General features: G+C 32.0%; 1 protein-coding gene across 4 annotated transcripts; it reads left to right on the top strand.

Annotated features, from left to right (window-relative positions):
- The first annotated feature begins 3,679 nt into the window (after positions 1 to 3,679).
- On the top strand, positions 3,680 to 15,123 carry LOC107939534 (proline-, glutamic acid- and leucine-rich protein 1). Of its 4 annotated transcripts, XM_041096063.1 has the most exons (15): positions 3,706 to 4,124; positions 4,484 to 4,600; positions 5,625 to 5,689; positions 6,244 to 6,349; positions 6,766 to 6,837; positions 7,914 to 7,973; positions 8,096 to 8,225; positions 8,317 to 8,489; positions 8,660 to 8,844; positions 10,459 to 10,586; positions 11,733 to 12,016; positions 12,692 to 12,935; positions 13,820 to 14,350; positions 14,438 to 14,603; positions 14,710 to 15,123. In XM_041096063.1, the coding sequence occupies exons 1-14, from the start codon at positions 3,849 to 3,851 to the stop codon at positions 14,593 to 14,595; spliced, it is 2,529 nt and encodes an 842-aa protein (XP_040951997.1). In that variant the 5' UTR covers positions 3,706 to 3,848; the 3' UTR covers positions 14,596 to 14,603; positions 14,710 to 15,123. The 4 variants fall into 4 exon arrangements, with proteins under 4 accessions (XP_016728363.1, XP_040951997.1, XP_016728364.1 ...); XM_016872875.2 differs by having other exon boundaries at positions 13,820 to 14,603; XM_016872874.2 differs by having other exon boundaries at positions 3,680 to 4,124; positions 13,820 to 15,123.
- The last annotated feature ends 1,681 nt before the right edge of the window (positions 15,124 to 16,804 follow it).

Here is a 16,804-nt window from a genome sequence, read left to right as displayed (position 1 = left end):
ATCACATATAACCTCAATTCAATCACAAATTCTCACATTTTCAATTCAATAATTTTTCCACCTTTCAATCAATAATTAATCTACAATTTCATACATTTTCACAACTCAATACATTTCAATACAATTTAATACCATTCACAATTTGATTCAAATTCATTTCCCAATTTCAATCAACAAACAATTCAAATATTAATTCATATCAACTATTCAATTTAATTCCCACTCATCTTTATAATAATAATAATACTAATAATAATAATAATAATAATAATACTTACGTCACATTTCATTTACTAAACACATAAATTAATATTTAACATTTAATAATAAATAACTTGAATTATAGTAATACAAACCGTAAATCTCCCGTTTTAGTCCTCGATAACTTTGTCCTTTCCTTTTGACGCCGATGCCTCAAGTTCTTTGTTAGCTACGAAAATAATAATAATTTATACTATTAATTACAGCACTAATTATAATAAATAATTAAATTTCTAATCGATTCCTACCTTGTTCTCAATTTAATCCTAACTAAGTTCACTTACTTTTCTAATTCAATTCACACTCTATTGCTATTCAAATTTCATCCAAACTTAAATTTAACTATCAAAATTTCAGCATATTTTGCTAATTTCGAATTTCTCTAAATTTAGTCCCTAAAACGTAAAACTTATAATTTCTTTTACAATTTAATCCTTTTATCAATTCTAACTTGAAATTCATTCAATTAAATCCCTAATTCAACAATTTGTTCAACATGAACCATCCCTAAAAACCTATAAACTCTCAAAACCTCAACTTATTTTCAACAAAACTTTGTTTTAAAACTTCTAAAACATCAAAAATAAAAGAAAAGACTTGATTGACTTACCAAATTACATTCCAAGCTTTAAAAACCCTATTTTCCCTTTTTCTTTCTTTTTCTTCTTTCTCCCCTGTTTCTTCTCTGTTTCGTCCTTTCCTATTCTGTTTCTTTTCTTCTTCTTTTTTTCTTTTATTCTTTTCTTTTATTCCTTTTATGTATTAGATAATAATAATAATATAATAATCATATAATAATATTTAATTCACAAATATCTTTTACTTAAATTATAAGAAAATGTTTTATTTTATTACAAGTGTGTTTTTATATATTTTACACATGTAATATTTTATCACCACACAATTGTCTTTATTTTATTTATTTCTTATAATATAATATCTTAATTTTAATTAATATAATTTATAATATTTTAATTAAATAACATTTTTATAATATTAATCAAGAAAAATCTAAGATTTTTCCATGTATTGCCGCCTACTCTTAAGCCATTGGCTTATTTCCGATTTAGTCCCTCTTATTTTCTTTTGATCTATAATTAGACTTTTACCTTTTATTCAATTTAATCCCTTTTTCCTAATTACTCTCAATTAAGCTAAATTCACCATTCTAAAACCTAATTAAACATACAACTAGTTTCGTAAATATTTCTAATAATTATTTTCGAACTCAGTTTACTAAGACGGAGGCCCGATATTATACTTTTCCGATGCCCGTGAATTTTGGGTCATTACAATATCATAACCTTATCTTAGTAATACTTATCACAGATCAGTCAAAATGTTTCTAGAACTTACCATAAAAGCGAATAAACACTTTTTTACGAAACAAATTTAACATAGTACGCCTTGAGAGCTCAATAGAATACGATACTAGAGTAACAAATAGAATACACTACAAAGGTGACATATAGAATACGCTACAAAGACGACATACAGAATCATGTCTTTAATATCTCGGTGGACTCTCACAAAAGGTGGTATGGATTTCTCCCTCATGGACTTATACATAAGTGCATGTATCGTGAGTTGCCATTTCAATTTGTACATTATCGAAGGCTACACCATGAACATATATACAAACATATTATGCCATGGATCTCAACCACATGAACTTGCACATTCTCATGTATCGTGATTTGCCTGTCCAGTCTTCATCTTATTGGAGGCTGCACCATGAGTGTTTTCATATCATACGATGTCATAGGTCTCAACCTCATGGTCTTACGTACATTTTCGTATCGTGCTTTGCTAGTCCAGTCTTCATCTTACTAGAGGCTACACCATGAATGGTTCCAAATCGTATTAAGATGCTATAGGTTTAAACCTCATGATCTTACTTTTGTTTTCATACCGTGATTTGCCAGTCTGGTTAGCAATATAATTGTCTTACCAGAGGCTTCACAAAGAAACACATACTCAACATTCACTTACCCAGATGTTCACCACTTTTACTTGTTTATACATATTGTATTTTAGACCTTACATGCGTGCTTATAAAACATTATTCATTTTAACAGATCTTGTTACACATCTTCATAGCACAAATCTCATCTTCATTATACTTATACTTCTACTGATTATTGAAGACATCATCATCCCGTATATACGTATATAGTTATACTTCCATTGAACAAGTCACATAAAAGAGTTAGGATAAACACTCACCTGATTCTCATTTACTGCATCTAAGTTTTAGACTCAAACATCCTTCTCGAACCAGCAACAACAGTTGCTTATAGGACATAAATTCACTATTACAAATCTTACACATACAATTTACTTCAACTATTGACAACCTCATGCAAAACCTTACACCAAAAGCTTTACTGTTCATATATCTCTTACAAACTTGCTCAATCAAAATCTAACATACGGAGCTGTAATACTTACCCGGAAATGGAATAATCATTCAGTAATTGAGAACCATAGCTTCCAGCATCACGAGGAAGAAATACATTTAGACTATAAGAAAAAGAATCAATGAGTAGCATTTTTAAGGAGGAAGAAAAATAAGAAGAACCTTCCCCTAGAACTCTTTTCACACACACATATATCACCTATTTCTTCTTAGTGGAACTTAACAAGTGCCATAAATTTTTAGAGTTGTCCATTATAATGGTCTACAATTTCTAAGAAAAATATAAATGAGAATCCGATAGAATAAATATCAGACCAATCTATCTAGTTAGTTCCTAACCAAATTACCTTACAACTTAACTAATACAGTACTTTGGACAAACAGGGTGTACTATACCTTTGACGTTAACTCATACTATAATTATCTTTCTACTTGACAAAATATTTCTTTTCAAATAACATAATAATCTGAAATAGAACATTTACCTACTTACAAGACAGTTATTAATAAACCCACATGTTTAAGCCAAAAGAAACATACAGGTGAAGTACACTTCATCAAATATATTATTTCATTAAAACACGCCCAAATCTTGAATCTGTCAGATTTGGGGTGTGACAAAAATAATTTATATAAGTTAATTATGTTTATTAATTATATTAAGTAAAACTATATTCTACACTAAATATGGTAAAAATGTTTTGTGATTTGGAATTTATTATTACTATTATAATTTGAATTGTTAAATAAGTTACTACACTCTAATTATGTTCAATAATTCAAATAACGAAAATCAATTTATATTAATTATAGTAATTAAAAATATATATTTTATAAATTAATTAAAAATTACATGTGTGACACTAACAAATTAAAAATTTTGTTGAAAATTTATTTATATTATATAATATTTAAATAAAAGTAATACATTTATTTTCATATTCTTTTATAAGATTTTAATAAATGTTTTTAATAATTAATAGTAAAAAATTTTCAAAAGAGTTTAAGGCAGGGCTTAATTGTCATTGTATAGATAGTTGCAGGTTTTTGGTTTTCTTTCTTCTTCTGTCAAACATAAACCCTAAACCCTTATTAACAAAAAAACAACTTATTTTGCATTTTTATGGTTAGCACCAAGAAAAAAAAAAGCAATTCCATTTCTTGAATAATGGCAAGGTTCGATCAATTAGAAAACATGTACGACCTGGGATTGAAGCCAGTGATGCTTCGCAGTCTGATTAGACAATATCTTCCTGCCGAGAACCACCCTCTCAATCTCAACAACAGCTGTTTTGAGCTGCCAAGCCTGGTTTCCATCGTCCAAACTCACTGTCTCTTGTCGGAATTGGACTCACAATCCATCGATCCAAAGCTCATTAACACCTGGAAATCAGCCGTCGATGATTGGCTCAGTTGCTTGTTATCGCTGCTCTCTAGCGATATGGTATGTTTCAATTCTTTCTTTTGAGTTTCTAAATGTTTTCCTTTTTCCTGTTTAAAATGAATGACCTGTGATTATTTCACATTTTCTTTTCCCTGAAAATAAAAGAATGTTCTAGCTCTGAGCTTTGGGTTATGAAGCATCACTCTGTTACTTTGTTTTTTTGTTACTAATGTGTAGTTTCTGTTTTCGAAAGTTGAAGAATTAAAATTTGAGATTTCTTTTATTGATGAAAGAAAAAAGAGAGAGTGTAATTTGGCTTTATTCTGGTTCATTCTTATTAATGATAAAATTGTAACTCTGCCTAAATTTTCTTTGTTGCCCCCAATCGTATTTTATTCATCTTATGTAAAATTTTGTAGTCAGATAAATGTTGGGTTGGAATCTGTTTGCTTGGGGTTACTTGTCAAGAGTGCAGTAATCAACGGTTTTTGTCTTCTTACTCTATTTGGCTCAACAAGCTTCTATCACATATTCAGGTATATGAAATATTGTGTTGACATTGTTTTTTATGTCTACTTGTTTATCTACTTTATTTAAACTTCGTGCAAGTGGGATTTTTTTATTTATTTGTATTTCTTTAATTTATTTTCTAAGGACTGATGATGTGAACATACTACTATGATAGATTGTAATTGTTTATAACCATGATGATTTATGTATGGTTTCCAAAATGTTCTTTGTATCATATTTTTTGGGTATGATTCTGAGAATCATGTTTTTGTACATGAAGTATTGCAGTTTTACCCTGTGAAGTTAATTAAGTTTTATGGGAATGCATATCAAATCCTGTATTTCCAGTGGATAGATCTAAATCTGGTTTACATTGGTTGCGTAAGAACACATAGAAGTTTGCAAAGAATTTAACATTTAAGGAGCCATCAATAATCTGTTAGTTATAGATGAACGTATTTAACATGATTCTGTTTAGCAAACATCTACAAGATGTGTTATGTCTGACTTTGAACTGCTTTTAGGGAGAGAGTAATTGAAGGTTAAACATACTGGGATTCTGTGTTTCAGGATTGTGTATGTGTATAGGCTGAAAAGTTTTGAATGAATTTATTCAAGAGATTAATGTGAGTGAGTACCTGTGCCCTATTTAGTTTATACAGAGTTAGAGACAAAAGCTGTAGGTGGCGTGATATTGATGTGGGTAGAGATCAAAATCAAGTAGTTCTTCCAATTTCATTTGGTTTGCATTTTAGATTTTCTAACTCTGTCATTTATGAGTAGTAGATAGCATGTTAGCTATAAAGCTTGTAGTATTTGTGCTATTGAATCATATATGTTTCTTATGCTGCAAAAAGTACTGGAACTTTGATATTTTTCTTGTAGTTAACAGTCATGACTTTTCCTTGAATTTTATGAAAGCTCGAATTTCTTTTCAATGTATAATGTATATTGGTGTGTGTGTGTACTCCTAGGCATATTTTGATGCAGTTCTTTACATTCTTTTTTGATGTACTTGACAATACATGTCATATCCTTTGTTCTAAACAGCCTCCAGCAGACTCTCAACTTGTGAAGATTGCTTCATGTACCTCACTAGCAGATCTATTGACGAGGTTAGATATTTGTTTTTCTTGCCAACAAACACGTGTATAGCCTGAACAGGTACTTACATATGCATATGCACTCATGTGCTTGTCAATGCATTGTTTTATATATATTTTGCATGTAATATTTATGCTGATAGCAGTTGCTTTGAATATGATATCGACAGAAATTTTGGTGATTACTTATTCAATGGAGGGAAGCTTAGTACAGTTGACAGTTGGGTTAAAGTCAAAATTTAATGAGTATTGTAGTCATAGAATTAGTCAAGATGTTTGTATGCATTTTGGATAAGATCCGGCCATTTTCTATTTCTTCATAATTATGAACAACCGTAGATCTCCTAATATGGTTTTGTTTCACCATAAATTTCCAAAGCTTTTTCTAACTAACTCTTATATTAGCATAAGTTGTTTACTTTTGCATATTGACAACACTTTTGCTTCAGCTGCCTCTGTTTTGTGTCAGAGATTGCTCCAAACAGCAAATTTTAAAGCTCAAAGTTCTCTATGACATATATCATACTATTTTGTAACTTGGAGAACTGCTCTTTTTGCTGATCTAGATTGGCTAGATTTCCAGAGGTAAAGAAAGATGGGAACTTGCTTGCTGGGAAGCTCATCCAACCGGTTTTGAAGCTCTTAAATGAGGATAATGTGGAGGCTGTTTGGGTATGTAGTGTATTTCTAGGTTTTTTTTCCTGCTGTACCTTCCAAGCTTGTATGGATAGAAATGTCTCAAAACATTGTACTTGTTCTTTGATTAGATTTTATTACAATTAATATTATCTTTTTCTTCAAAACATACAATGTTTAGAACATATTTATTATAATGTGTGAACAAGTCTTATAATAAGGGATAGTAGCTCATATTCAGAAAGATATGGAAATGCATTTTTTTCATTCATTTATTCTTTCACATGCATCTATAGTTTCATTTAGATAGAGGCAACATCAGTTGAAATTCATTTTTAGACTTGGGAGGAATCATAGGGATACAGACTTAAGTTGTAAATAATGATGATTCTTCTATTTGCTTGTCTTGTTGCTTCGAAGTGTTGTTTACCGTCCTTGTTTTGTCGTGACAGGAAGGAGCAGCTAATTTATTATATGCCCTTATAGCCTTCTTTCCAGCTTCTATCCATCACTATTATGACAAGGTAAGTTTATTTGCATTACGAAATTTCTGACTCTCAATAATTGTTGGTAATGTTAAGACCTATGAGCATGAATATCTCCTCCTACCCCCCCTCCCTACGTATCATTGTTGTATCTACGTCAGTTATAGACTTGGTTCGGATGTGTTTTGATGCATATCAGGTGCAGCTTATGGTTGCTGGGACTGGAAGGAGTTTTTTTCGGGGGTGGGGGGTTAAAGTGTTAGAAAAAGAAGATATTGGTGTTATGGCATATTTTTTAGGGTGCTTGAATGTATTGCGTCCCCATGTTATGTTTGAATTCTATGCCAACTTCTGGTTCCTTTCAATTTTAAAAAGAGTTTATAATAAGTTCAAATTTTATGGGATTGAATTTTAAAAGCTGCTAGGCCATTAAATTGTAATAGAAACAAAGCGATGAACAGAAATATGTAGGTTTTATTTGTTTGACCTATTTTTGGAAAAAATGTTAATCTTATTTAACAATGTCTGGAATGAACTCATGTCCCATGTCAACTCGTGTGCTATGTAGATACAAACTCATATACGTTGAGAATAGAAGCTGAAGAAACATGCTGTCCACAGATAAGAAGCTTCTTTAGCTGGATATTAAAAACATTAATGATTTGGTTTATGTTCCGTGGCTTAATCTTGTGCTTTATAGGGTTGCAAAATGCTCAAATATGATAACATGCAATCTCTGCAGTCATGTGCCAAAGGAAAAAGAGGAAGAAGTGAGAAAGGTTGGGTGATAGAGAAGTATAGTAGACAACATGATTCAATATTGTTAAACTTCATACATAAAAATTGTTTGTCTGATAAATCTTAAATAATATATCAGGGGCATATTTGCTATGATTCGTAAGATTCCATAAAATCATGGGGAGCATATATGATACTTCATACATTAGATTCAATATGATAGGAGAAATCAAACCTCAGCTGTTATAGTTTTATTTGCATATTGATGTCAGAGAGGAATAAAAGGATTTCTTTCAACTGAACTACACCTTAATACAATTATTAGATTCGTCCTGCTAACGAATTTACTATGTACTGGTCGAAAATAATTTTTGCAGGTTGAAGCTGCTATTGCTTCAAAAATTCTTTCAGGGAAATATAGTACTAAAACATTGAAGGTAAAATGTTTCTTTTCCCTGTTTTATGGCATGAATACAAAAGAAAAGGTGAAAAAAAAGGTAGCATGGGTAAATTCCATTACATGCTTTAATTTTATTTTTTGGTCTGGTTCAATCTCCAGAAACTTGGTTATTGCTTAGCATTGCTCCCCAAAGCAAAAGGAGACAAGGATAGCTGGTCATTAATGATGCAAAAATTTATGATATCAATTAATGATCACCTCAATGAAGCCTTTCAAGGTGTAGAAGAAGGTATAATACTATAATTTAACTCCTTTATGGATAAATCACCATTTATTGTTAAGATAAATAAGTAAATGACTGTACTTTGAATAACTTGCAGAAGCTAAATCTGATGAAGCTAGGAGATTATTGGTTCCCCCTGGCAAAGATCTGCCATTACCTTTAGGAGGTGCCTCTTTTAAGGGAACAAGTTCTGAGAGACTGCCTACAGCAACTATCTCTACTCTTATGTTTTGCTGCTGTAAAATGCTCACAAGTTCATATCCAGTTCAGGTATTATCATTGGCTTTTTCTTTTACTTTTGAAATAGAAAATGCAATATATGTAAATGTGGCTTTATAAGTTTGAGTCAAAGATTCTTCTGGCTTATTTTTTTCTTTCTTTTAAGCTACTGCTCCATCAGAATCATGCTTTTCAGCAACATTATATGTTTTGGTTAACAGGTTACTGTTCCAGTTCGGTCGATGTTAGCTCTTGTTGAGAGGCTGCTGAGAGTTGATGGTTCTTTGCCACACACCATGTTGCCCTTTATGACTTCTGTGCAACAAGAGTTAATTTGTTCTGAGCTTCCGGTCTTGCATGCTTATAGTTTGGAGCTTCTCATTGCAATTATAAAGGGGATGCGCAGGTACAAAGAGCTGCTTGTTTTACTACAATGTTCTTACAGTTCTTTAGAAGAAAGTAGGCATATTTGATCTTTTTCTTTTGTCTTTTTTCTGGTTTGCAATCTTTATTATACTAGAATATATGTGGCTCTACCTTTTTCCCCTTTAAATACAAACCTTAAACTGCTGCTCTTACGTCGATTGCTTAAATATCTAACTGAAAGTACCTGCGAAAAGGAGAGTGCTCTTTTTATGTTTCTTTCTGATATGTTTCTCTTTGATCGAAGTTTGAGTTTTGTTCTTCTATTAACTAAATTTGGCAATTTAGTCCCTTCACTCCAATTCTAATGAATTTAGTCCTTCCAATTTAACTAAGGTGTTAATATTTGCCTATAACTTGGGTTATGCAGTGTTTTGGTAATAATCTGATATGATGAGGTGGATTAATGTTTTTCTATGCAAATATAACAGTATAAAAGAATAATTTATTATTTTGATTGAATAATAATTATCTTTCTGGAAAATTTCTATAAAGGGTTTAGTAATTTCTTTAATTAAAAATAAAGCTTTTTCTTGCGCATTGTAGAAAAATTTGAGGCTAACATGTTGCGTAATGAACAAAATGGCCACAGTGTTGAATTAACTGCATATCATTATCAATATTCTTAAATCTGACTTTTAACTGAACTATAGGGATCAAACCATTAAAATTGCAGTAGAGGGACTGAAAATAGCACAATTGAGATATAAACTCCGGCCCTTCTCTTTAGGCTATCTTTTCTACTCATAATTCTTTGCTAGACTTTTTGTCATAAGTTGGGTGCAATCGTTGGTTGTTCTCTTTTCAACCTATATGAATCAATTGGGAACAAAAGGACAATTTCCTTGTCAAGACCAACCACATCAATCCTTTGCTCGCATCTATGACGTATGTCTACTTTGAAATGACAGCTAATTCCTTTTTTTTTATGTCTTTGTCTATCTATGCATGTTTCCTAATATGTTTGTTTTAAAATACAATTATATATTCAAAATGTTTCACCTTCTTATCTTCTGTATTATTGTGATTACCAATCTGTTTGTTTGTTGTGTATGCACCAGTGCTTATTCCATAATGCAATTGCTTATATCTTTCTCAGTGGTGTTTTTGGATGTCTACAAACACACAAGTTATGAAGAATGCCAAAGTAAAGTGGTCATATCTTAGCATATATAGTGTACACAAGAACACTTAAATGCTAATCAATTTAAAGATGTTACACTGTTAAGGTTCAAAATATCTTTAAATTCTGAAAGAGATTGTGAGCAATACACCTTAGTAGAATAAGAGAACCAGAGGTATTATCCTCTTGAAAAGTCATGTTAGCCTCATTCACCACATGCTTCGCTTTAAACCCTTACTGATCTTTTCTGAACTTAATATTAGTAAAACATATGGTCCCTCCTTTAAGTAATTATCTGCTTGCTCCTTGCCAACTTCCATTTTTGTAGATATTCTTGGATTATTTTCTTCACTTTTCTATGCGTATGTATTTGTATAATATATTTCTTATAGATTTCAGTCATGTGTAATTTTTCGATGATCGATTTTGAGTAAATATATGTGCTTTATTTTTTTATCTTGATTTTGTTTTCAGGCAACTGTTACCACATTCTGCATACATTGTGAGAGTAGTTACAAGATATTTCAAAAGATGTTCTCTTCCAGAATTGAGGATAAAGCTCTATTCAATCATACGGATGTTGCTTGTGTCAATGGGTGTTGGTAAGGAGTAATTCTTTGAAAACCTTTATAAAATTTACCCCCTATGCTTTTAAACATCAGTCTATTACTATTTCTTTCCCTTCTTTTTTGGTTATTAGCAGCTAGTTCGTATCTTCAGTCATGCATGTATTTGCATTTCCAGTAATTCTTTTGATACATGTCAAGCTTTAGACCTCCATCATATTCAGAAAATTCAGCCAGGAGCCTGGGATCTTTTACTCTGCTCAAATGAGATATCTTTCCAGACTGTGCTTTTAATGCTTCAAAATAGAAACTGGGTAAGGGAGGGAAAGGACAATAGCATACCCTTGAGTTCTAGTGCCAACTTACATGTAGGTTTGTCAAACTGTCCAATCTAAGAATGAAAATAAATGAGAATCTGTCTGAAGAATTGAGTCTCAACGTGGCAGAGATAAAACATTATTTTGGATAAGTACTTTTCTGAAGTTTCTGGAAATGATATTTCTGGATAGTAGAATATTTAACAGTAGCTACATAGGGCCTACTGATTGCCACCAATTTGGTACTGACTACTGAGTATTATGTCCTGCTTGCAACTTAAAGCAGTACTTTTTTCTGGCAACCAAAGGTTTTTTCCTCAATGTTGATGCAGTTTTGCTCAGATCATTCTCCTTGTTAATAGCTGTCTTCTTCTTCTTCTCTTTTTAATTTAATTTGGCTATTTGTTGGTTGTTTTGTATTTGCTGCTGTTGCTTTGCAGTATAGGATACTAGGAGTAGCTTGTGGTTATTTATGGGCTTGTGGCTATATTCTGAAAAGAAATAAAGAAAAATATCTTGAAACAAAGTTTTTAACACTTTGAGGCTATACATTAAATGCATTAATAATACTTTTGATAAATGAATGAATGTAGAGTTTTTAAGACTCCATTTGCTAAATGTTCATAAAACTTGGTGAAAGTTGAAAGGTCGGAGATTTATGTCTTTTTAAATTCTTTTTTCCATATAACAATCTAATTTGCTAAAGGAATAGTGCTTTAGAATACTAATGGTACACAGGAATAGATTGGTACTTTTTATCATTTAGGACTATAAGTATTGATTTTTAACCATAGTGGTCTTCTATTGTCATGGAGATGAGCTTTGACTGAAATACTAATATGCAACCTTTTTTCTTTTAAACCAGGGATTGCTATATATCTTGCACCAGATGTCATTGAGAATGCTTCTAATGATCTGAATTCTCTTGGCGGTGAAGATATTGAGACATCCCCTGCAAACACAGGTCCTGCTACTGGAGCTTTGCCCCAGCTTAGCAATAGGAAAAGAAAGCATGGTGCTGAAACTGGATCTCTGGAGGAGAAGCGAGATGCACCTAGTCCAAAAGTGGGAGAATCCAATACCCATCAAATGACTCCAATTACTGTAAAAATGGCTGCACTTGACACTTTGGAAGTCCTCCTTACAGTGGTATGTTATTTCTAGAAAATTTTGCCATTTGACAACTTTGCTAGCTTGATATATCATATATACATGTGTTTGTGTATATATTTGTATACATATGTACATATGCATGGAGAGAATAAGTTGTCATTGGCTTACTGTATAGAGAAAGAAGTAACATAACATGAAATATGGACCAAATTCCTTTTTTCCCCCTAATTGGAAGTATAAGATAGTAAAACAGCTTATATATTTGTATATCTTTTCCATTCTTTAAGGATTATAGAAACTAAGTTGATAAAATTGAATTGTAAGCAAAACTAGATGAAACAAAATAATATTATGCTAAACTATTTGCTTGTGATGTTTGTTTTAGATTGTTTGTTCGTTTTTTTTTTTGGCCAAAATATTAAGATATTTTTGAAGACATTTATTTTCATATTTTATATATGTATACAAATAGTTATTGTCCAACTAATAGAAAAATGTTTGTTCTACGTTTTTTTTTTCTGGATAATTGTACTTGATTGGTCTTATAGTAAATACTATTGAACTCAACCTAAATACATACATGATGATGTTTTTATCATGTTTTCCAGAGAAACTATATCTACATGATTTACAGGAAGTCTGCAGTTTTATGGTTCATAATGGTTGTCAAGTATTCAATGAATATAATACTGTCATGTTTATTTGTCAAAGGGTGCTGCTTCGAAATCTGAGAGTTGGCGATCAAGCATTGATAGTCTTTTAATGAAGACGGCCATAAATTCATGTAAAAGGGGATGGGGGAATTTGGAAAGCAACATTTTCTTGCCTCATGAATCAGCCTCAGTATGGGCAGATTTCCAGTTCTCATCATTACGTGCACTCTTGACATCGTTGCTCGCCCCAGCTCGCACCCGACCACCATATTTATCTCAAGGGCTTGAGCTTTTTCGTAGAGGTAACTATTTTCTACATGGTAACATTGTTTTACATTTAGTAAAATGACAATAAGAACAAATTTTTTTCCTCGAGATGGTAATAAAAATAAGGTCAAATTCTGCTATTAGACCCTGTGCTTTGTGTAAATTGTGGATTTAGCACCTATACTTTAATTTGATCAATTTTAGTCCCTGTACTTTTTGAATTTTTAAATTTTAGTCCCGACCCAATGGTAGCAGTTAAATTTGGTTGATTAAATTATGTCATTAGTCCTATATTATATATAAAGTTATAGATTTAGTTTACGTTCACCAAGTGGATCATTCTTAGTGGTTATATTTTATGAATTTCAAAATTTTAGTCTTAATGCAAACGACAGTTGTTAAATCTATTAAATTTTTTTTTTTGCGAGTATAATGTGAAAATAACAAACAAACATAGCATTACACGTGATAATATGTTTGACACATCAAAATTTTAAAATAACAGAACTTAATGAATTTAATAGTTATTATTTAGTTAGGACTAAAATTTTCAAATTCTAAAAGTATAGAGATTGAAAATGACCTAATTAAAGTACAAGTACTAAATCCACAACTTACGCAAAGTATAGGGTCTAATAGCTGAAATTAACCTAAATATAACAATGCCTTTTAGGGTTCAACCATAAACTAAATTCATTTTCAGCTCAAATGACCTCTTGGAACTCCTCTTTTGTAGTACTTATTATGCTTCACTCCAAATTGAGGCCAGGGCAAAAAACCAGCTTAGCCTGTAAAGTCAAATAATTAATAAGTTAAAAACATTGTGCAGGCATTTCCATAGTCTGTTGCATATATAGATTCTTGTTAACTTTTGTGCCATACTTCATTTTGTTTAACTGTAATTATATGGCTATTCCAGGTAAACAAGAAGCTGGAATGAAGCTCGCCCAATTTTGTGCCTATGCTTTGTTTGCACTGGAGGTGCTCATACATCCTAGAGCCCTTCCACTAGATGATTTCTACTCTGCTTGTCATAATTCTACTGATGGAGCTAGCAATAGATTCCTAGAAAATATTTACTCTGGCAGTCGGAAGCAAAATACATCGTTTCTCAGTGACATGCGTAGAACAGAACAAGGTGGTGTTGAGTCACATGATGTTGATTTATATGACAGGTGGCTACAAAACGAAAATGAAAATCAAAATGAAAATGAAAACATTCCTGTTGAGGATATGAAGGATCAAACATCAAGACCAAATGATCCATCATTTACAAATGTTTTAGAGGTAAGGGAACAAGAGCCAGCAGCAGCTAATGCAGATGTGCATATGAGAACGGAAAATGAAATTGTGGTGCAGCCCTGTCACTTAGAAGAATCAGTTCCAAAGTCTCAGGGAGTAGCTTCTGCAAAAGCCGTCATGAGTCCTGCAGTTGGAACAAATCCTGAAGGTAGTGAAATAGAATCTAAGACGCCTCTTTCTGCTAGTGATAGATTAAATGATACCAATCATGATATGTTCTCTTGCGTGGATAAAGTTGATGGTTTTGATCATGTTGCTGGAAAAACTTCATCAACCTTGCGAAATGCCGAGAAGGGTAGTTCATCTATGGTGCATTTGGATAGTGACTCATCTATGGACTCATTTCCAGGCATTGTTGATGCTGATCCAGATACTGATGCTGATTCTGACTAGGAAACAGGGTAAGAGAAATGATAATTCATCAGCTGTTCATCAAAATGAATGGAATCTAAGATGGGATAGGTTGTTTGTACCATGTTCTGATTCTTCTTACTAGCAATTTTCCAGCACCAGCAGTTGTAAGTAAAACTGAGAGGAGCACAGCAAGGAGCCAGAACGGAGCAAATTTTATCTTTTGTTTATTTCAACATTAAGTTTCGGAGAATAGAGATCGAATAGCATCAATTATGAAGCAAGGCAAGGGGGCTTGAGAAGTTGACTCACTCTCCAAGTGAACCAAGTTTTGATTGACTCGTGAGTCAGGAAGGATAAAGGGTTATTGTTAACATATATATTTATTCATGGTGATTGTTGTTACGGTAGAGGCCACCTTGTATAAGTTGTGTTCCATTTGCTCTTAGTAGGGAGGTGGAGATATTAGAAATGGTTTAAGAACATTTACTATTGTTTTAGTTCAATTTATGGATAAAAGTTCGTTTTTTGTTATGTCCTAGTTAATGAGAAGCTCCATTTTTGAACCAATATTACGACCTGTCTTAATCATATTTCATGAATCCATGCTTAAGCTGTGAATCTGAGCCTTCGGTGGCGATAAATCACGATGAGAGGATATATACCATCTTATAATCATTAATTATGTAGGGGGTCCCAAAAGTACGTTTTCAACATGCATATTGGTTCAAACAAAGTTTTTACATTGTAAAATATATATTTGATAAAGGTTTACATAAAAATTAGATTAAACTTTAAATCAAATGGTAAAGATTAATGCTATGGTGTTTTCAAGTTTGGTTATGTGTGGGATTTTATATAAAAATATTTTAAAACAATAAACTAAACTCTTAATAATATAATTTTATATAAATAATTATTTTTAGAGGTTTTTTCAATTGAGTTGTTTATGACATCAATTTAGTAAAATGTTTAAATAATAATAGAGATATTTGAGAGATGTTTTTATGCAGAATGCTCGTTGTGCAATTACGAGACAGAATGATTTGAGGACTTGACATTGGCAAGATTCAACAGAACAATTGTTGAGATAATGCTATTTTAATTTAAAATATTGTTGCTATTATTTATTTTAATTAGATTTATTATTATTTTTTAGTGACCATTATCCTTCTACTAAATTTTGGATAAGCTTTAAGATAAGATGATACTTAGGATATAGATAAAAATTATGTTTTAGATAAGAATGATGATGTGAACACAAATGATTGGTGTTTACGATATAACTTAAATAAGATTTTTTTAGCATAAATATGCGTAACATCCATTGTTTGAACATTCAAGTAAGAAACAAAAAGGCTTGCTATTGAGGCTAAGGATGGATTAAATATTCATAGGAAGGTGAGTCTAGTGGTGATGTGAACAAAAATAAGAATGGAGAAGAACCCATTGAGAAAAGAGTGTTGACAATGTTATTAGAAATATGAAGGTGATAACAGGAGCAAATCAACGATGAAGTTGTACAAAGATTGGAGAAGTTTGGTGGGGATACCTCGATGTTATTATGAAACTTTTAACACTTAAAAAAGAGAATATCAAAATGGAAGGAGTCTTGGACATTAAAGTTAAGAAGATAGTAATTTTAAATCCAGTTTGACGATGATGGAAAGCTTAAGCTGGTTGTCATTGAGGAATGGTTCACGACCATTGAACCTTGGACAATGCAAAATAGAGTTACACGGCTTACCTATTCTCGTGTGGTCTTACTATACATTTAAGAAGACTGCTCGGCTATGGGGTGATTTCATCTTGATTGGGGGAGAGCCTTTAAAGATGCAGGGCCTTTAGCTTTGGATCTATGCTGCTAATGGTGAATCAGTTGGAGAGAGTTGAGGTGTGAAAACTAGAACTGGTAATGTGGTGAGGTTAGTGAAGTGGGCACACCTTTTGTAACACAAACACGCAAACATGGACTATTAGAATAACAAAAAAAAAAAAACAATGTTTGGACGTAACCTACGTCTATGGGACATTAACTAGAGAAAAATTTTACTACTAAATCTCATAGAACAGCATTTGAAACCTCATTGCATCTTGTGCACCAACATGGTGAAATGGAGGGAGTTGTATGTTTCAAAAAATGAATCAAGCAAGAACATTCAGTTGTATGAAGCAAGTAGTGAATCAAACTCTGTAGAGAATTGCAACACGAGTATCAAGTGACGAGCCCAAGGAATGAGGGAACTCAAGG

The sequence above is a fragment of the Gossypium hirsutum genome, chromosome D06, assembly GCF_007990345.1.
Source record: "Gossypium hirsutum isolate 1008001.06 chromosome D06, Gossypium_hirsutum_v2.1, whole genome shotgun sequence".
Classification (NCBI taxonomy): domain Eukaryota; kingdom Viridiplantae; phylum Streptophyta; class Magnoliopsida; order Malvales; family Malvaceae; genus Gossypium; species Gossypium hirsutum.
This window is presented reverse-complemented; position numbering and strand designations above follow the sequence as displayed.